Here is a 22,289-nt window from a genome sequence, read left to right on the forward strand (position 1 = left end):
CAGAAGAAACAGGAAGTGGAAGAAGTCCATGGCTTGCCTGGAAGCTGGGGAGATGTGAACTCTGAAGGAGCTCATAGGATCTGTCTTCTGGGTTTTGTCCTGTGCAGTGACATGGAGCAATGGATTATGGATTGGCAAAGGATCTACAATTTAACAGCTTGCTGAAAATCCTTTATATCCTCCCAGCAGTAGTTTATGGTGAGTAACCTGTTAGCAATCTTACCAGGCCAGCTGCAATGCAAAAATATGTATGTCTACCTATGAAATAAGCAGCATATATTTCTTTTTTGCTTGCGAGTCCCAGTGGTGGAATATTTAGAGGCTCAGCCTACACTAAGGCTTAGATGGAAGACTGTGTACCTTGGGCTGAATCTCAATTTTACAGATACAGTGATGGCTGCCTCCTGCTTGTATTTTTTGAATTCTTCTCTTGTTGGTGAGTGCGACAAACTGGTGGTGATCTCGATGGAGGAGTTGACACTATCGCAAAAGTTGAGATTCAGCCCAGGGTACACAGTTGTAGCTCAGTAGTCTAATCTGGTGTGTATGTGTGCCTTGTAGAAAGACTTGTAGAATTTTAAAAATTTATATTTGTAGTTATTGTGTAACTATTATAGTTATTTATTTATCAAAACTGTAGAGTCGCCCATTTCACCAAATAAATGGCCCTGGATGCTTTCTATGCCTCTTCCCCTAATTTATGTGGCTGTAAATGTAAATTTCCTTAAACTTTGTTTAAAATGCAAACGACCTAGCTTGCATTCATCAATACATACCGTGTTTCCCCGAAAATAAGACCCTGTCTTATATTTTTTGAACCCTGAAATAAGCATTTAGCCTTATTACCATGAGCTCAAAAACCCAATTGGGCTTATTATCAGGGGATGTCTTTATTTTTATTATTTGATTTATATGCTGCCCTTCTCCAGAGACTCAGGGTGGCTTACAATGTGTTAAGCAATAGCCTTTTATACTTTTGTATATTTTATACAAAGTCAGCTTATTGCCCCCACAAACCGGGTCCTCATTTTACCTACCTTAGAAAGGATGGAAGGCTGAGTCAACCTTGAGCCTGGTGAGATTTGAACTTGCAGTAATTGCAGGCAGCTGATGTTAATAACAGTTTTGTTATTTTGGGGGAAACAGGGTAAATATATGTTTTAGTGTTTGGTTTTTTTTTAATATGAATTTTCCTAATAGAGCCATTCTTTTTGGAGACAGCCTATTGTCTGCAATTTATTTATTTATTTATTTATTTATTTATTTATTTATTTATTTATTTATTTATTTATTTATTTGAGATGCTGTTAATTTCTTTAGACTTCTTTTGTTTCTTTCTTTGCAATTTTCTGAAGGAACAAACAATACAGGAGAACTTTAATGCTGGCATTCACATCTCTGAAAAACCCTGTGAAAACAGAATGACCAAATTTGTTTTCAAATGAATTGGTAGCAGCTGCAATGGAGCAGGATTTGTGCGTGCCATCTTTTCTTTTGCCTAAAACAGCCAAATGTTAGCTGCTATGAGTGCTCCATTCCTAACAGGTGGTGCTTTAAGATCAACAGTTGGAAAGGTTCCAGAAGAATGATTAGAACCTCAATATGAGAAAATATAACCTTCTAATAGCAGCTTCTCCAGGTTTCCACCTACTCTGTCACATACCCATATTTATTCATTTCTTCTTCATTGCTCAGTATGTTCAAATCATGCTTCACTCTTTAGAATTCTGATCTCTGGATGAAAACCAATCATATCCAAATAAAAGCTAACTATTGCTACCAACCTGCCTTCCATTAAGGACTTGTATACTGCATGAGTCAAAAAGAGGTCTGTGAAAATATTTACAGACCCCTCACATCCTGGACATAAACTGTTTCAATTTCTACCCTCAAAACGATGCTATAGAGCACTGCACACCAGAACAACTAGACACAAGAACAGTTTTTTCCCGAACACCATCACTCTGCTAAACACTGTCACCTCACCTCAACACTGTCAAACTTTTCACTAAGTCTGCACTACTATTAATCTTCTCATTGGAAACATCACCCATCTCCTTCCACTTATGACTGTATGACTGTAACTTTGTTGCTTGTATCCTTACAATTTATATTGATATTGTTTCCTGATTGTTTATTTGTACCCTAAGACTATTATTAAGTGTTGTACCTTATGATTCTTGATGAATATATCTTTTCTTTTATGTACACTGAGAACATATGCACTAAGACAAATTCCTTGTGTCACACTTGGTCAATAAAAATTCTATTCTATTCTATTCTATTCTATTCTATTCTATTCTATTCTATTCTATTCTATTCTATTCTATTCTATTCTATTCTATTCCATTCCATTCCATTCCATTCCATTCCGTTCCATTCCATTCTATACAGTAAGAACAAAACAGTCAAATAAAACCTAATATCAATATATGAAAGTTTCATTAGAGGTGCATAAGATTATCAGATCAATCAGATGGAGATGCTAAACTAAGCAAGGCTGGCTGAGAATTGAACACATGTGGAGCAACATGCTGGACCAGATCAAAGGTTAATATCTTGTGGTCCACAGCCACAAGCCAAATATTTTTGGGAAACCTCTGTTTACCGGCATACTTGAAGGGGTTTTCCCTCTTAGAAGTGGCTTAGAAATGAATAATAAAAGCAATCTTGTTGCTCTGTTTGCCTTCTCAAGAAATTGGTCTTTAGTAGTATATTGATTCTATGAAGCTCCTATCTTCCTAAACTGAATGAGAGAAAAGTCCTAAACTGACGTTTATTCATTAAAAAAAAAAAATGGGTTATGAGTCATTGGAGAGGCCTGAAAGCTCAGCACTGATTGATCAGTTGAATGATTCATTCATTCATTCATTCATTCATTCATTCATTCATTCATTCAGTCATTCTTCCTTCCCCCAGGTCAGCTGCTCCCTTTGGAAGATGCAGAATATGATGAGCAAGTGGCCAAAGGGGTGCATAACCGCTCAGTGAGGCTGGCATGTGGTAACATAGTGCAACCTCTGGTTGTCTTCTGGAGTTTCACCAAACCTGGCTCCCTCATTCCCAGAGCTGTGGCCATCAGCAATGGCCTTGAGTCCAAGGTGGAGAAGGCCTCTGCCGTTCTGGGGGAGATCAGTTTGAGGAACAGTACCTTAGAGATTAAGAAACTGCAACAAGCTGCTGAGGGACATTTCATGTGCCAAGCCATGTACGAAGTGGATGGAGAGATCAAAGTGGCTTATTTCTACATTGAGCTTCTTGTCTTGGGTAAGTCACAGCTTCTGAGGAAATGGGATGTTTCCTCAAAGATGAGATCAGAGTTGATTTCTAGGACTTTTCTTCTGATCTTGCAAACATGAAGAGGGACCAGGTTCAATTTCTTTGTCTCCCCATAATCCTGTCAGACTCAAAGGAACTATTCCTGCTTCTAAATAAAGGCCCTCCATTCTAACTAACCCTTTCCTTGCTAAAAGGAAAGTTGCTTCTAGATGAGATGGGTGGAAAGAAAGAGAGAGGGGGGGGAGGAAGGAAGGAAGGAAGGAAGGAAGGAAGGAAGGAAAGAAAGAAAGAAAGAAAGAAAGAAAGAAAAAAAGAAAGAAAGAAAGAAAGAAAGAAAGAGAAAGAAAGAAAGCTCACCTTTTACAAAAGCAGAATGAAATTCACTAGTTTTGGTCCTTATGATTGGCAAGCCTAATGAGGAAATTGTACAAAATGGGCTATAAACACTTAATCCCCTCCATGTTTCTTCCCTTACTAGCAAGAAACAATGTCTCTTCCCATCACCTCTAACACAGTGATGGGTTGCTACCAGTTCTCACCGGATCGGGTGAACCGGAAGTGGCGGTGGTGGGAGGCTCCGCCCACCCACCCGGACGCTTCTGCACATGCGCAGAAGCACCCCGCGCGCGCACATATGTGCACCGGTAGCAACGGGATTTGGAACCCGCCCTTGCCCTAACACTCCTAAAAAGAACAGTCATTCTGTAATCAGGTCAGCTGATGATGCAGGAATAAAATCTCTCTCCTTGCACAAACTGATCCAATTTAGTCTCTATGGTCCCAAGATACTCATAGCAAATCAGAATCCTTGTATTTTCTGCCCCATAATTCAAGGATGCCAATTATGAAACATGTTGTGATGCAAACTCTACCCCTTTTTGTACTTGTATCACAAATATATTAGGTAAGCACTGGAATGTGCATTATGTTATTGTAATGTGCATTTTTGTTTTTGTTGATAGTGTCTTGGCTTGCTGTGGACATTTCATGTGTCCATTGATAAATCCATTCTGTTCCATTTCCATTTGAACAATGATTTTTAAACATGCATACAAAAAAATGACTCCATATTACTTTTTACATGGAAAACTCATGCAGCTTTGAGTTGGCTCCTCAATGCAAGAGATTTGGATTTGCAAGTTCCCCAAAAAATGGCTGCTGATGGTTTTATAGCAGCCTCCAGCTCTTTATTCTGGAGCTCATACTCTTTGGCTGAGTCATTGTGCAATCAGGTCAGTTGATGATGCAGGAATCCATCTGGTGATCTGGGATCTAGAGCTAACAACAGTAGGGCTTGTCATGTTTTGAATGGACAAAGATGTGCACAAAACTCCACATGGGGCATGTCAACATGTGGTGGCCTTTCAAAATAAAACAGTGCAGCAAAATAGCAGGAGAATCACCTCCCCTAAGAAATCAATGTTCCTTTTTGAAGTCTACCAGTTAAGGGGAGAAGGTCTGTTAGAAATTCTGCTTATATATAGCACCAGGGAACAAATGGTACAGTCACCATGTGCTTTACTGCTTAACTGTTTTTAACTGTAACATGAAACAGGAAATTCTACTTAGAACAAAAGAGCAAAGAATATATACCATACTGCCATCTACTGGCTGAATACTATTGTAGTTGTTGCATAAAAATACATTCCAACAATGAATTCCAAAAAGGTCTATTAGAGAAACCCTATCTCAGTTTCCTTTCATCTTAACCTGACATTTGGTGTAGGTCAAATGTTGTAAATGTTGTAAATAGTTGATGGTCCCTGGCCAGCTGTTCTTGCCCTTGATAAGGTTGGTCAAATGCAAGTTATTAAAGTTCTTTGGCTGATGGAGGATACTCTCTCCCAGGTATGTCATTCATCTCTAGCAAAGGTTCATCTTTGCCTTTGATCACAAGACAACTTGATTTGTTATTTTTCCTTGGGCAGTTAGCCTGGCGTTTTCAGCAGAGGGAGGGAGGCAAAGAACTCCTCTGTTGCCATGTTCAGATGCTAAAAAAAACTGCATTATGAAAAAAAAAACCCACCCAAGCCTGTGATTCCTACCTCTTGTCTGAACAGGCCAGTGATGCTCAATATATACGTGTAACCTAACGTCCTCATGGACGTCAATCCATTCTATTTGCAATATAAACCAGAATTAAGTAACCTTTTTGCTACCAAGTCTTTGACATCCTTTTCCCCACTTGTTGTAGGGTGGGAGATTAAGTAAAATAGGTTCTTAAGCAAACGAGAATTTCACTGCATCCACATGATTTAAAAAAAAAATAGTCACCCAGCAGAAAAGTATTCAATCTTTAAATCATTTAAATTACGCTGAATTTAGCTTCAGAATTCTTGTCCAGCTCTTTTTCTTCCCCACGTAAAGAAATTGGTTTGTTTAACCCTAGAAGCAAACCAGAAACATGCATTGTTTTTTCCATAGTTAAAGGTGCACATGCTTTAAGTCATTGTTTCTCAGCCTTTCTGAGCAACTTTAAGATGTGTGGACGTCAACGCCCAGAATTCCCCAGCCAGCATACCGACTAGGGGATTCTGGGAGTTGTAGTCCATCCTGATTAAATGTGCCAAGGCTGAGGAACACTGCTCTAAGTAATAGCCAGGGCAATGATAAAAACTAAATTTATGTTTATATATGATGAATATGAACTTTTAGGCCAATAGTTGAATTGCCTGTGATTCTTTTTTTCCCCCAGTCCTAGTCAACATTTTTATTGAGTTATAAAGTATTATAAAATACAAAATACAAAAGTAAATATAAGAACAGTGAGTGGGGAGGGGAAAGGGGGAAGTGAAGTGAGGAAAGATAGGAAAAGAGAAAAGAAAAAGAAGCATTGATTTCTGACTCTCTCTGTTATGGTAAAATAAGACATTAACATCAAATCACCACTTTTTGCTTTTTCATAATAATAGGAACAAGCCATTTCTATAAAGATAGTCTAGATAGTCTAATCGGTAAAACCCAAAGTCAGAGTTTCATTCTTTTCCACATCAAGCACGAAGTTCAGAAGCGGTCTCCATGTGGAAACAAAAGTAATTATGGTCTTTTCTTTAATCAAAGTGATCGATTTTGCCATTTTCGCCAACTCCATCAACCATTTGTCCATGGTAGGGATTCAAGTGTCCTTTCATTTTTGTGCATACAATAGTCTTGCAGATGCAACATATATAATAACAAAGTTCAAATCCCACCCCCCATTCTTTTTCCATTAAACCTAAGAGAAAAAGTTCTGGTTTCATTTTTATCTCCATTTTCAAAACGAATTGCCTGTGTTTCTGTTTTAGCTTGCATTTTGAATCTTTGGTTAGTTCTATGGGTGATTTAAATCAAATCCCTAATCTGAAAGAACAATGTGTACCAGAAATGGATTTTTTGTAGGTATGACTGGTTCAGGTCATTCATGTTTCTTGATGTAAGGATGTCTCGCTCTTCTTAATTCGTTAACTTTTCATTTGGCCTCCCCAGTCCCAGTTCCCAAGCCCTTTCTGCAGATAAACAATTCAACACCCGTGGAAGGCATGCCGGTTGTGATGATCTGCACAGTGAAAGAAGGGACACCTCCTATCGCTTATACTTGGCAGCGCTACACTAACCGAGATGGCATGGTAGTTCTTGCTGAAGCAGGGATGGATTTCTTAAACCTGACCTCAGCAAACCGGACATACATGGGTTGGTACACCTGCACAGCCCACAATGAGGTCAACAGCCAAACCAGCGATGGGATGTACCTTGACGTTATCTGTAAGCAATTGGTCAATCGGGCCAATTTTTCTATTTTTGGGAAACTTTATGTGCTGCCAATCAAATCTTAATCTTGCCAGGTGTAGACTATGAAATAAAATAGATAATTCCTAGTGAAGCAAATTAGGTCAGATTTTCCTATCTGGTCTACTTCTGATGTATTGACTTGGTTGAATAGGAATTCTAGTGCACACCAGAAGCATACAAGACTGGGGAGACCTATCTTTAGATGTTCAGCATCTCATCAACAGAAGGGCCTTCTTCAGCTTGCATTCTATTAACTAATTGAATCTTCCATAGATGGTCCAGATGAGCCAGTGATCAGCATAGAGCCATTTGCAATTAACCAACATGGCTTCTCAGCCAATGAACAAGAAGAGGTGATTATGACATGCCTAGCTCCTTCCAATCCTCCCAGCCACTACATTTGGTTCTACAACAGCTCTCAAGTCTATTCCGGACAGAAGTATGTGATTGCCAGAATCTCACGGACTCAAACAGGCATCTATACTTGCCTTGCTCAGAATATGCACCTGAATACTCGGACCCAGGCCACTATTATCTTGACTGTCTATTGTAAGTTACCTTTACCTATTTTCCCAGGCATGAGGTTTTAGCATGTTCTGTTGTTTCCTATCTCTCTATCTTCTAGATTTTTTTAAAAAATCACTTTTTCAAATATTATCATGCACAGCTGGCACAACTGAAAAGATGCCAAAATAAAAATGTCAACATAATTTGGGTGTAAAATATCAGTGCTAAAAGAAGGTGGTGATTGTCTCTTCTACCAGTTTCCAATGCTGGTGTTTCTGTAGTAACATTTTAATTTCCCTTCTGAGAGAATGATGGACAGTTCTTGTTCTGTACCCTGATTATTGCACTTTTCATGTGGCCAAGTCTCTTATGTCTTGTGTCAACAGAGTCTGTTCTTTCTGGTGAAATTCTTCAAATTCTCTCTCTCTCTCTTTTTTTTTTTGCAAAAGAGAAATAAAAGTGAAAGAATCCATGGATTTCTGTATGAAATAATCACAGAGAAGGAGGCCAATTTGCTAAAAGTATTAATACTACAGGAAAGTAATCATTGGCCAATGTTGCTTTTGTGTCCTGCAGCAGAAAGCAGCCAGGTGTTTTGCAGGTAGACCAAAGCAGCCTCTTTGTTGTGATGTTTGTTGTCTGTGGACCATTGAAATATATGTTTGATAACAACATTGACCAAAGTAACCTAGGAAATTTCGAAACAAGCAACACCTCAAAGACCAACCTGCAAGATTCTTAGATTCCCTGAAATAATGTAGAGCCACCCAACTTCTGTACCATCATCTTCATGTGATGCAGTTTTAGCTGGATGGTATCATAAAGAATTTGAGCTGTGGGGTGTGGGAGAAGCTCATTTTCCTAATGTTTCTTTACAAAATAAATAAATGCACAAATAAATAGGAAACAATCTTAGCCCTGAGATCAGGGCTAGCATTTACATAGAATATTATTTCATTGAAGATATTGACCCAGCACCCAGATCTTACAACTTTATAATGCATTCATGTAATGCTATTGCACCAATGACTTCATTCTTACCCAAGAAACAAGTTAAGGTGAATAAGGGGATTTGCAGAGATGGAAAACCAAAGAAATTCAAAGCTTAAGAAAAATATGAGGTTGTCAAAATAGGAAGCCATAAATTATGAGTTTGCCCATTTGACTCTCAGCTCCATGGTTTAGTAGTGCAACTACCAGTGGAAAAATGTAAGGAGTGAGGGCAGTAGTCCCTTTCCCCCAGTTTCCTTTCCCACCAAGGTACATCTGCAAGCAGGCAGTTGTCAACTTTTTTTTTCACAGCAAAGGTTCTCCGCTTCTTCTAGCCATTTTTCAGACCAGTTCTGCCATCAAAGCTTTCCCTAGTATGCTAATGCAAAGAATAGGCAAGTATTTGCTATATCTCCTGCTCCTGGCCAAGAAGTCATGAGATTCTGAGAGGGAAATGCATAAACTGTTGGTCAACTTTGGGTAGAAGTTGGCTTGCAAGAGCAATGTTTTGGGTGGGCATGGAGAAGATAGACACAAACATCTTGTGGGTCAAACAAGCTTAATCCCAAAGCAGCAGGGATGGGACCCTGCTCTTCGTCACCATCACCCTTTGGATAATGTTTTCCTCCATGGATGTTTCTGGACCCATTGTTGCTGTTGATATGATGTTTACCCTATGCACAGATCTGCCCAAGGGACAGCTCAAATGCATGTCGCTGCCTGCCTCCAATTTCCAAGACCTTGCTCTACATTGTTTATGGCCAGGGGGATTCCCTTCAGTGCAGTTGCGGTGGGTAAAATCGAGGGCAGAAGAAACTGACATGGGAAGCTTCTCCAGAGCTATTCAAATCCATCAGGGTGCGGACATTTCCAATGGGACTTCCTATATCTGCCTGGCTTCCCATCCAGCACTGAGAAAGGATGCCGTTTGCAGGACCACTGTCTGTGAGTACCAGCCTTTTGCTATTCTAGAGACAGATGTTGAGGCTCCCAAAAGTTGATGCTAAAATACTAATTATGCTACAGCAACAATTCATGATTAAATAAACTTCTCTTTCTTTTCTTTTAATGAAATGCAACTATGGGGACATAGAACCCTGTGCAATTAGGATGGTTATAAGCCCCTTATACAAATTGGTGGAAGACACTTCAATATTCAGGCCCAGATTTTCCTTCCTTCCTTCCTTCCTTCCTTCCTTCCTTCCTTCCTTCCTTCCTTCCTTCCTTCCTTCCTTCCTTCCTTTATTTCACGTTTCTGAATGCCCATCTCTCACAAGGAGGGGCTCTTTAGAGTTAAATCCTTAAAGAAAGTCATAATTCCTGTAAATCAAGTCATTTGCCTCCCACCAATTGCCTCCCACCGGCCGGTTCGCTCCCACAGAGAGGGCCTTCTCAGGGTGCCGTCAGCCAGACAATGTCGGCTGGCGACCCCCAGGGGGAGAGCCTTCTCTGTTGTGGCATCTACCCTCTGGAACGATCTACCTCCAGAGATACAAGTGATCTCAGACCTCCGGACTTTTCGTCGGGCCCTAAAAACTTAGTTTTTTCAGCTAGCTGGGCTGGCCTGATTCCATGTTGGTTTTAACGTTTGATATTGATTTTAATTGATATGTTTTAAATTATGGGCCAAATTCTATTTAATTAGTTTTAAATAATTATTTTAACTTTTGTACAAATATTTTTATTTTGGCTGTTCACCGCCCTGAGTCCGAAAGGAGAAGGGCGGTATACAAATTTAATAAATAATAATAATAATAATAATAATAATAATAATAATAATAATAATAATAATAATTTCATTATATTTATTCATTTATATTATTTTTACTTTACTAGCATAATTTATAATCAAAAGCCCTAATTATCTGACTCACTATCATAAATTATAATAATTTGATGAACTCATCTTTATGATAATTTATGGGGCTTGTTAATTAGCTCTTATCTATGAAAATTAGCTTGTTAATTAGCTCTTATCCAACTAATAATCATGATTATTAGGAATCCTAGGAAGTACGCAAAAGCAAGTCGCCTCTGAAATCTGACCAATTTATTTCAGGGGTTCCAAAAGGGAGCCTGGCCTGCAGTGTGGTAGCAACCAAATTGAATGAATTCCTCATGTTGACCTGTGACTGGCCAGGTGGAGAACCTCAGGTGACACTCTGGTGGAGAGACTGGAGGCATCATGTGCTGGGAAGCATGAAACCATCACACAATGTTTTTGTCATGAAGCCCAACGCCACTCTTGGAGGCAAGACCTTCACCTGCATGGCAGCTCATCCTCTGTGGGCAAGAACTGCTGAGTGCCACATCCGGCTGGGTAAGCAGATAAATATGGGTCAAGAAAAAATAATAGGGTCAAGGGAGGATTGACTGGCTCATCAGAGTGTGAAAGACACTGTTCCATCAGATTTACCTGTCCCAAGCTGATCCCTTCCTCCTTGCCTCTTTATTCAGTTACAACCAAATCATGTAATGGAATTGTCCTCTGGTGCTATAGTTGGCCTTCCTAAGTCAAGAAGGAAGAGCCACCTTATCTCTTGGGCTCAATCCAAGATATCCTCCAATTTTACAAGGTCAGGAAGGCAACAGTAGAGAAGCCTGTTCCTGAGGATTTAGAGGACTGTTGCAAAAGCAGAACAAATCCAGAACAATTAAACTTTTGGGGCTGATCAGACATTTTGAGAACATGCAGAACTGCTTTTGCAATATGGCTGCCACTGTGGGCAATGCTGCTCTTTTACTAGCATGTTAATGTATGGTTAATGTATGAGGTTGTTCCCAACTTCTTTCTTTAGACCAGCCTGCCTGAAATGCCATTTACATCTCAGTTTATTTATTTTTTTGTTTCCTGTTGGAAAGGTAGATGTGCTTCAGGCAAAGCTTCCATCTGGATGTTGAAGACTCAGAGCCTTCATGGCAGGGGTGAAATCTAAAAATTTTCCCTACTGGTTCTGTGGGCATGGCTTAATTGGTGGGTGTGGCTTGGTGGTCAGGTGACACCCCTGGGCATGGCTTGGTGGTCAGGTGACTGGGTGGGCATGGTCAATAATAATAACTAATAAAAATAATAACAAAGTATACAAAACAATAAGAGGTACCAAAAACCAACTTTCACACTTTACACACACAACACAATTGACTCACACACAATGTAAAAGCAGCTGCACTTCACCCAAAATGGCTCCTGCAACAAGCAGGAACCTGACCCAGCCACAAAAAACTCAAAAACCAACTTTCACACTTTTTCCACACAAAATGGCACATACAGCTTTGTGAGATTTTGTGTGTTTGTGTAGTTAGAGTGAAGCACTATAGAAACACACCAAATCTCAGAAAGCTGCACAAATATTTTATTTATTTTATTTTATTTTATTTTATTTTATTATTTTATTTTATTATTTTATTTTATTATTTTATTTTATTATATTATATTATATTATATTATATTATATTATATTATTTATTTTATTTTATTTTATTTTATTTTATTTTATTTTATTATTTTATTATTTTATTTTATTTTATTTTATTTTATTTTATTTATTTTATTTTATTTTATTTTATTTTATTTTATTTATATTTTTAGATAAAAGCAGCTAAATTTAAAACTTCCTTAACTTTAAATTGCTGTTTAAAAAAAATAAAACTCCTAAAAAAAACCCCAATTAACTATTTTTTTTAAAGCTCCCAGTTGCTTACCAAATTGAAGGCACAAGGCAGGCAGATTAAGTTGCTAGCTGATGCAATGGATTACAGCAGCCAAAGCAAGGCAGGGAAAGTTAGCAAGCCCGAAAGAAGCAGCAAGCTACGAAGTGGGCAAGTGGAGACCGGGCGATTGGGTGGGCATGGGCGGGGGGGGGGGCAGGGATTTTTGCTACCGGTTCTCCAAACTATCCTCGCCTGATCTGGTCCAAACCGGGAGCATTTCACCCCTGCTTCGTGGGGTGAAGAGAAAGGTCATAACCTGGTTAGCACTCTCCTTAAAGCTGATGGTTTTGAGAGTTTCTTTTATTCTGCTTTGTTTTATGCACAGAACCCCCCAGGATTATGGTGCAATGGTCCCAGGTGTCGTTGTTTGAAGGCAGCGAGGTCCAGTTGGCCTGCTTCCTCCAAGGTGCCTATTTGGTCTCTGAAGTCTTCTGGTACAATAATAAGAACCAGCCCATTACAGCAAGCGCTAGGAAATACCACCTGCAGCAGGAGAATGCTTGGTTTAATTTGACTCTCCAGGACACAGAATGGATACGGGACAGTGGCACCTACCGATGTGCTGCCATCAACGCTGTGGGCAATGCCTCTGCCACCATCAGCCTCCAGGTAAAAAGTAAGTTGAATAACAGAATGACAGAGTTGGAAGGGACTTAGTCCAATCCTCTGCTCATTTCATACTATACTATTTTAGACAAATGGTTGTCTAATCTCTTCTTAGAAACTTCCAGTGTTGGAGCAACCACAACTTCTGGAGGCAGGTCTTTCCATTGATTAATTGTTCTCTTAGGACATTTCTCCTTAGTTCTAGGTTGCTTCTCTCCTTGATTAGTTTCCATCCATTGCTTCTTGATGTGTACCACAAAACTCCTCTAGACCTCCCAAACCCAGGAAGCACAAATCCATGAAGTGGGAATACCGTGTCCACACTTGTCCTCCAATTGCTCCAAGTTTTCTTCCCCTGCAAAGGAGGATCCTGCTTTTATGACGAATTCTTAAGATTTCGATTTTTTTTCTACAGTTATTTCTGCCGATGACTGTACTTCATTGCCATGTGGTAGAGAGGGGGATCCTGGCATTTGTTTTTCTCTGTTATGCCCTTGCTTCCCAAACTAAGCATGCCCCGTGGAAGAGGGAGGGTCTTCTAAGAATGATGATTCGTTCACCAGCAACAATTATACGTCTTTTCTTTTCTTTGCAGAATATCCCAACCCACCCAATGTGACAATCAGCAGGCTGATGTACACTCGTCCCCGTACAGAGGTGGAACTGGAATGGGAAACTCGAGGCTCAGGAAACCTGACTGGCTTTATAGTCCAAAGGAGAGAAGCAAAAAAGACCGGCCCAAAGCAGGTGGCCAGCAGCTGGGAAACAGTGGCCAACAACATTGACCCTGATGTCCGTGGCCGAAAACTGGGTGGTCTGGATCCTGCAGTGGCCTATGCTTTCCGGATCCTTGCAGTCAACCATCGCACCACTGGGCACCCCTCTGAAGTGAAGACTCCAGGTGCATTCAAGTGGCTAACTATACTGATCACATTCACACACGTATGGAAAAAAAACAGCTGTTTTGGAAGATGGTTCTTCTAAAGAAAGAAGTGGCAGTTGAGCATTTAGATGAGAGGATCAAGCCTAGTCTTTTCTGCATGCAGGAGATAGTGGACTTCATTGGGGATGCCAGAAAGAACAGCAGATTGTATATACGTACAATCTATATGCCCACCTCTTTTTCTATGAGACCTTGTGAGGTAGTATGATATAGTTATGGCTAATTATAATAAATTATGATAATAAGTTGGATAATTAGGGCTACTTATGATAAATTATGACAAGGTGCATGATTAGGGCTAATTATAATAAACCTTTATTATTATATTATAATAAATGAAAGTCAGCTAGGTGACTTTGGGCCAATCACCAGGAGACAGTGAGTTCTAGTCCCATCTTAGCCATGAAAGCTAGTTGGTGACTTTGGGCCAATCACCAGGAGACGCTGAGTTCTAGTCCCGCTTTAGCCATGAAAGCCAACTGGGTAATTTTGGGCCATTCACTCTTTCAGCCCAACAAACTTCACAGGTTTGTTATTGTGCGGAAAACAGCAGGATGAAGGAGTGTTGTATTGTTTGTCTCCTTGAATTATTTTTAAAAATAATAGGTGGGGAATAAATAAACAAAATAATTAGTGAGTCCTTGTCTCCTTCTCCTGGGCTGCCTCAGTTCTTGGAAACCCCCTTCCTGAATAGATAATTCTGAGCTAATTAGGAAAATATGGCTGACCTGATCAAAGGCAAATATTCCATATTCAGTCCAAAGTGCTCTTCAATTTGAAACAACTATAACAATTACTAGTACAAGATGGCGATGGTGATAGTGGTGGTGCTAGAATGACCAGAAAGAACCATGTCTGCCATTGCTTCTCCCAGAGCCTCTGTTTTGAGTCTCTCTTTGCCTTCTAGTGTGCTCCTCTACCTCTGCATTTGGTATGCCTCAGCTACTCCTCTATTCACCTTGCTCTGTTGCATGAGATCTGCAGACCTCAGTCGTGTGGGTGGTTGTACACCAGTCTCAAGATTGTGATCAGGTTGGGAGGTGTGAAGAGATGGACTTTGACAGGATTTTCCTCTCTGTGTGACATCACTTCTTAACAGCATGATGAAGTTCACCTTTCCTTCTCTGCATTATTCTTCTTTTTTGGGGAAATGTACTTCACCTTCTTGGAACGTGCTACATGGCTCCTTACAAAACAATCTCCAGGCTTGCTCTCCTAGTTGTGGTGAAAAATCTCTGCCCGCATTGACCGATTTGTGCTCTTGCTATGTATGATTGGCCAGATATAAAGAAATGAAAGTTCCTCATGCCGCAGAAAAGACCTGGCCTCTTGGTCAGATGGGTATTAAAGATTACGTCTTTTTATCTTACTGTGAATTAATAAGCACATAGAAACCCTGATTTATGAAGGGTACCCATTTCTTAGAGGAAAAAAAAGTACAAAATTCAATTTCTAATTGTGTAGAAACTCCAGTCGGCCTGAACAGATTTATTTGTTTGTTTGTTTGTTTGTTTGAATTTGTCAAACAAAAACGAGAACAAGAATAAGAATAAGAGAATAAAAATAAATAACAGGGACTATAGGCACATTAGTGCACATGCACGGCCCCTTTACTGACCACTTAAGTATCATGTAAGGTCCACGGAAGTCAATTTGTGACTGAAACTGTGAAAATTTGCAGCTGAAACAACTGAATCAGGTAGAGCATTCCAGACTTTTACAACTCTATTACAGAAATCAGATTTTTTACAGACAAGTTTAGAACAATTTACATTGAGCTTAAAGCAGTTGTTAACACACATATTATTACAATTAAAACAAAAAAAGTCATTTACAAGTAAAACATTACTACCTATAATTTTGTATGTAATACCTAGGTCTGACCGCAAGCGACCCAGTTCTAAGTTATCCAAACTGGGAATTTCGAGCCTAGTAGCATAGGGAATTCTATTGTGTACAGAAGAGCGCAAAACTTTTCTCGTGAAATACTTCTGAACCCACTCAATTGTACTGATGTCAGATATATGGAGGGGATTCCAAACAGTTGAACAATACTCTAAGATTGATCTAGCATAAGTTTTGTAAGCTCTAATTAGCAATACAATGTTTCCAGGAAAAAAAAAACTGCGCAAAATTAAATTTACAATTCTTAATGCTTTTTTAGCAACGCTGTTACAGTGAACTTTGGAGTATAGATTGTCAGAGATAAGTACACCAAGTCCTTGACAAAGTGAGAATCATCAGCTAGTTCAATGCCACCTAGTTTGTACTTTACATTCTGATTATGTTTACTAATATGTAAGACAGAGCATTTATTGATCGAAATTTGAAGTTGCCAAATAGATGACCATTCAGACACATAGTCGAGATCACTGTATGTAGACAATTAGCAGGTGGCACCCATGTCATTATGACCTGGTTGGAAGAGATCAGGAATGTCAGCAATATTGCCTATTCTTGATGTGGCATTTCCTTCCATGGCCAAGATCTGTCCTGCAGAAGCAGGATTTGGTCAGACAGCACAAGAGCAAAATTACCTGATTTTCTGACCTCAGTTCGTTTGGTGATCTTGAGCAAACGCTGCTCTATTCAAACAAAGATGGCCACCTCATCCTTTCTCCTCATAAGGGCAGCAGCTGTTGCAACAAGCAAGGCTGAGTGAGGTTTGGGCAGAGCCTTTGGAAGGTGCAAAGCAAAATGAAAGGCTCAAGAAAAACAAGCAAAGTCTTCTCTTGGAAAAACGGAGACGATTGGAAACAGATGTGGGGTGGAAGATTGCTCGGAGACCTGAAAGGCCAGAAAAGAGTTTGTGTAAAGCCTCATTGAGGGTTTCCTTTGGCAGAGAAAGAATCGTCCCAAGATGCAGAGTTGCCGAGGGCCAGAACGACTTGTTAACACGAGAGATCCGTAATTGGATCTCCTGATATTTTAAGGAAATAACCATCTTTAAAATTAGCTGCAGGCAGAAGAGGGGAACAATTTAATCAGGACAGAGACCCTTGCTTAACCCCCGCTCCCTTTGACATTGCCCCAAACTGCTTCCTCTCTTAAAAGCTTTAATCTCAGCTTTAAAAAGCCCAGGAATGGGGGGTTGGGAGTGGGGGAGAGATGTTTTACTGATCAGGTACCTTGATAATAGTTTGCCAACCTATTCAGACAATTGGTTCAGACAATCACAACTTTCACACCTAGCAAAGATAGTTTCTAAAGCAGACCAACAGTAGGGCCATTTCAAGCTATACCTCAAGGAAACGGCAAACCCAAAGTAATGATTATCCTATACAGTCGTTTAACTACAGATATTCCCAGGAGGGATGACATTTCTTTATGCTTGAAGGTGAAGGAAAGGAAGTAGCATAAAAACATGCTAAAATTTGGCAAACACACCAGGAAGCTATTGCAGAAAGTATAATCCCACATGGAGAGTTTCTTGGTGCCTGCAAAGAACCCTATCCTAAATGAACTGTATAATTTTAATTTTTAAAAAAAATTAAGGGAAAGATGTGGTGCTGGCATGCTGAAAAGTAGATATTCATTTCCAAAGCAGCCTCTGAGGCTGAGGCCGATTCCTATAAGTTTCTTAGAACATAAGAATGGTAGCTGTTGGCAACCCCTGGAGCTTCATTCAGAAGTGTGTATATCTGAAAATTGAAGATGCTGAAGTATTAGAAGACATGGTTGACTCAGTAGTGGGTCATCCTTTGCCTTCTAATAAATAAATATCCTCCAACTAATCCACCTTGGCAGACATTTTATAAACAACAAGCTCATGGAGCTCAAACTATTGCTTCCCGAACCTTCCTCTTAAAATAATAAAGCAGATGTTGCCTCAGTGCCTATAAACTTCTAACCAGATGGTGGATTTGATGAGCTGAACATCAACCCATCTGGAAATCACTGGGCAAGAGAAGGAGAGGCTAAAATAACAGAAAGCACATCTGGCACATCATTCTCCAAAGCCTTGAAGAACTCCAAAGACTGGTAGAACTCCATTGCCTTCATCTACTGTTTCTTCTCTCTTGTAGCTGACCCTCCTTTCAATGCATATCCTGTGGTGATCGGGGCTGCTCTGGCAGGAATGGTTGTGGCAACAGTCATCTCTCTTCTAGTTTTTCAGTACATCGTACGGAATCGGGAGAATAACCCAAGTGAGTGGTAGTTGCTGTGGGGGCAATCAGCAGCTCGGTTATGGGATCTATGGAAATCCTTCCTTAACTTTTTTTCCCCCAAAGACAAAAAGTCAGAAATTGTCGACTCACCTTTCTGGGAAGTCATTTCAGTGGTTGTCTCCTTACTTTAGTTCTGCCAGCAGGCCAAAGAGTCTGAGATGGCTATGTTTCTGTTTCTCTTCATGTTAGCAAGTTTTGTGCACTAAAGACCATATGATAAAGCAGCAATAGATAGCAATAGCACTTAGATTTATATACCGCTTCACAGTGCTTTTACATCCCTCTCTAAGGGGTTTACAGAGTCAGCGCATCGCCCCCAGCAATCTGGGTCCTCATTTTACTTACCTCGGAAGGATAGAAGGCTGAGTCAACCTTAAGCCGGTCAGAATCGAACTCCTTGCTGTGGGCAGAGTTAGCCTGCAATACTGCATTCTAACCACTGGGCCGACACGGTTCTTGGGTGAATATTGACGAGATCACTAAAATAATGGAAAGTGTATAGTTCAATAAGCTGTTGCACCACAGTAGAGAGCTACCATTAAGCAGAAATTACACTTACCCTTAAAAGCCCTAGCAGGATGGAAATACGATGTTCTGAAATGATGGTTGTGGAATATAGCTGCAAATTCTCCCTACAAATAGGGCATGGCATTGCCATGGGGAGAGTCTCTCTAAAGTCCTTGTTAATGTACCCTTGAATAGTTTACAGTTTAGCTGTTCTTGCAGAATAGTTTCTAAAATGGGATTTCTTTCTCTTATCACATAGGATTACATGACCTGCTCTTCAGAATGTAAGTGACACCTCATTTTTTTTCCTTTTCATCTTTTATTTTTTTTCTCCCCTTGAATTCTTTCTCTTATTCCCTCTCATTGATAGACATCCAGTATCTATATTTGGCTAGAATGCCAGTGATCTCCAGATAACACAGTAGCTGCAGTACAGCACATCTAAAGAAGGCCTGTTTGGGAAAAACTGGTTAATATTTTCTAGCCATCTCTAACAAGTAGAATCTTCTGAGCTGCCTCAAAGTGTGTAGTTTATATTTTCCAGAACTTCATAGATAGAATAGAATAGAATAGAATAGAATAGAATAGAATAGAATAGAATAGAATAGAATAGAATAGAATAGAACAGAACAGAGTAACAGAGTTGGAAGGGACCTTGGAGGTCTTCTAGTCCAACCGCCTGCTTAGGCAGGAAACCTTACATCACTTCAGACAAATGGTTATCCAACATCTTCTTAAAAATTTCCAGTGTTGTAGCATTCACAACTTCTGGAGGCAAGTTGTCCCACTGGTTAATTGTTCAAACTGTCAGGAAATTTCTCCTTAGTTCTAAGTTGCTTCTCTCTTTGATTAGTTTCCACCCATTGCTTCTCATCTTATCCTCAGGTGCTTTTATTTCACAATGGATAGATTGGATATTAAGCTGGCATCGATATTAAAAGAGAGATTTAGATAATTCAGACATGTATACATGTGCTTTACCATTTATTTATTTAATCCATTGATATTGCTGCCCAATTCACAAATTGTAACTCTGGGTGGTTCATGTAGGATTAAAAACCAATACATTCAGACAGAATGAACAGCACAAGAAAGCATGACACAATCAAGACCAGCCCACAATCACTAAATCCCATTCATTGCAGATAGGTTTATTGACCACTCTGTCTCACACTTGGGGGAAAATCTTGATATTCAAACCTTTATGAGAAAAGCTTCCTTCCATGTAGTTCTGACAGTAGCTGGACTGGTCACCTTTTCCAGCTTTCAAGGGCGTGGCTATAGCAACAGGTAGTAGGGACTAGCAAATTGCCATAGGTGTAATGGAATGTGCCAATACCTGGGAAGGTGGGGGAGAGGATGCTGCTTAAGGAATGATCAGGTAAAAGGGGGAGGAATCCATAATTGAGTAACAGGCACAAAAAGAAACTTAGAAAGGATCCACCCTAACTTATCAGGCAGGAAAAAGTGATGGCGGAAGTTTGTACTTTCAGAATTGCAAGGTTCTGTTAATGTTGCCTTACAATAAAGTAGAATTAGCTCATCTGGTTATGTTTCCAGTCTGGTCTGCCTCATAAGGCTGATAATGGGTCAACACATCTCTTCTTTTTAGGGCTGGAGCTGAAACTCGTGAACAAATCGGGACCCCAGAAGATGCTGAGATGCCAACAGGAATTAGTGATGCAGCCAATGAGCAAGTTGAAGAAGCAAGTGAGCAGGTTGGAGAGACTTCCACAACAACACCAGCAGGTAAACTGGTGATAAATCTCTGGAGGTTACCTTATTTGAATGGATCAGTCCAAGAGCAGACCTTGAAATACAGGTGGTCCTCAACATTCTCTTGGTATTAGAGAAGGAAATCCAAATTCTATAAGTAAGTATGGCTTTTTAGGTAACACCAACTCTTGCTTTCCTAGGAGGCTATGTCACACAGGTGTGTCTTTCAAGATATATTTCATCTTCACGCGTCAAAGTTAGGTGGGGTGTAGACTGGCCCCAAAACTTTTATGTCTATAGCATTGGTGAAATCCAATTTTTTTTAATACCAGTTCTGTGGGCGTGGCTTAGTGGGCATGGTGTGGCTTGGTGGGCATGGCTTGGTGGGCATGGCAGGGGAAGGATACTGCAAAATCTCCATTCCCTCTCCACTCCTGGAGGAAGGATATTGCAAAATCTCTATTTCCACCCCACTTTGGGGCCAGCCCAGAGGTGAAATGTAAAATCTGTTACTACCAGTTCTGTGGGCGTAGCTTGGTGTGTGGGTTAATGTGACTGGGTGGGCATGGCCAACTTTTTAAAAAAAAAAAAACTTTTCAAAGCATTTTTTCTAATTCTTTGAAAAGCCTCTCTGCCGATCAGGCAACTCAGCTGGGATCGTCAGAGACTTTTCAAAGCATTTTTTTTCCCCACCTCTTCGGCCAAGAGGTTATAGAAAAAAGCATCTGACTATCCCAGCTGAGCTGCACGATCATCAGAGGCTTTTTTTTTTTTACTTTTAAAAGCATTTTTTCATCGCAAGAGGTTGTAGAAAAAATGCTTTTAAAAGTAAAAAAAAAAAAGCCTCTGATGATCGTGCGGCTCAGCTGGGCATGGGGGTGGGGTGGCGCAGGGATTTTTGCTACCGATTTTCTGAACCACCGGCCGCCATCACTACCAGATCAGGTGATCCGGTCTGAACCGGGAGCATTTCACCCCTGGGCCAGCCAGAGATGGCATTTGCCGGTTCTCTGAACTACTTAAAATTTCCACTACCGGTTCTCTGAACTACTCAAAATTTCTGCTACCGGTTCTCCAGAACCTGTTGGAACCTGCTGGATTTCACCTCAGGTCTATAGACTCAGTTTCAATACTCAGCTATTCATTTCCCAGGAAAAGTAGTAAATCCATATATTAAAAAAAAAAAAGGAGGGGGAAGAGGCTATTTATTTATTTACTTTATTTACTTCAAATTTATATACCGCCTTCTCCCTAGGGGCTCAGGGCGGTGTACAGCCAAATAAAAACACATAATAAATACATTAAGAACAGATTAAAAGGAAATATTTAGAACTCAATTAGTGAAAGAATGTTCAAATTTGCACTGCTGGAAACCAAGCCATTGTTTAAATAGTCGGTTTATTTTATTTTGGGAAGGGAGCAATACTCAGCTCCTCAAAATGCGTAGAAATGGTTTCCCTGTTCCTGTAATCAAAGAGAGATTTTACACATGGCAGAGATTCATGAGTGCCTTGTTTGTTTTCAGATGTCAGTTTGTCCCTTGGTGGAGGTATCGGGCTTCCCTTTTGTCTAGTCATTCATCCCTCTGTTATGGCCTTTTGTTCTAGAACAGAGGTCTCCAACCTTGTCAACTTTAAGACTTGTGGACTTCAACTCCCAGAATTCCTCAGCCAGCAACGTTGGCTAAGGAATTCTGGGAGTTGAAGTCCACAAGTCTTAAAGTTGACAAGGTTGGAGACCCCTGTTCTAGAAGACAATGTGCCCTCGAAACACATTGATTAGCAAACAAACCTCCTTATTCTCCATTGTTATTGGTGGGCCTTGATCATCTGTTGATGTTAAACATGAATCTGGAAACCGTTGAAACAAAGAATGGAAACAGCTGGGCTTCAGGATTTCTACTTAGTTATTGCTTCTCTTCCATCAATTCATAGGCGCTTGTCATTTATGCTTTGTTTTCTGCAGAGGCAATTCAGAAGGAAGCTGTGGTGTCTTCAGAGGATCCAACAGGGGCCCAGGAAGAAGTGCCAGCCCCCAGTCCTCCTTCTGAGGATCCAGTTAATGTTACAATCACAGTGACAGCCACCCCATGA

General features: G+C 40.1%; 1 protein-coding gene across 1 annotated transcript; it reads left to right on the forward strand.

Annotated features, from left to right (window-relative positions):
- The first annotated feature begins 45 nt into the window (after positions 1-45).
- On the forward strand, positions 46-22,289 carry VSIG10L2 (V-set and immunoglobulin domain containing 10 like 2). Its single transcript, XM_087875569.1, has 12 exons — positions 46-198; positions 2,920-3,267; positions 6,745-7,020; positions 7,321-7,596; positions 9,229-9,489; positions 10,604-10,864; positions 12,581-12,871; positions 13,457-13,762; positions 17,830-17,952; positions 18,740-18,764; positions 20,093-20,229; positions 22,162-22,289. Exons 1-12 carry the CDS (start codon positions 120-122, stop codon positions 22,287-22,289), a joined length of 2,511 nt encoding a protein of 836 aa, XP_087731695.1. The 5' UTR covers positions 46-119.

This window comes from Pantherophis guttatus, chromosome 9, assembly GCF_059756535.1.
Source record: "Pantherophis guttatus breed Tessera chromosome 9, ASM5975653v1, whole genome shotgun sequence".
Lineage (NCBI taxonomy): Eukaryota > Metazoa > Chordata > Lepidosauria > Squamata > Colubridae > Pantherophis > Pantherophis guttatus.

Coding starts and splice junctions, on each gene's coding strand:
- VSIG10L2 (XM_087875569.1), top strand. CDS start 120: ATGGATTATGGATTGGCAAAGGATCTACAATTTAACAGCTTGCTGAAA. Junction 7,597..9,228: donor TATTATCTTGACTGTCTATT/GTAAGTTACCTT, acceptor CCCTATGCACAG/ATCTGCCCAAGGGACAGCTC. Junction 10,865..12,580: donor TGAGTGCCACATCCGGCTGG/GTAAGCAGATAA, acceptor TTTTATGCACAG/AACCCCCCAGGATTATGGTG.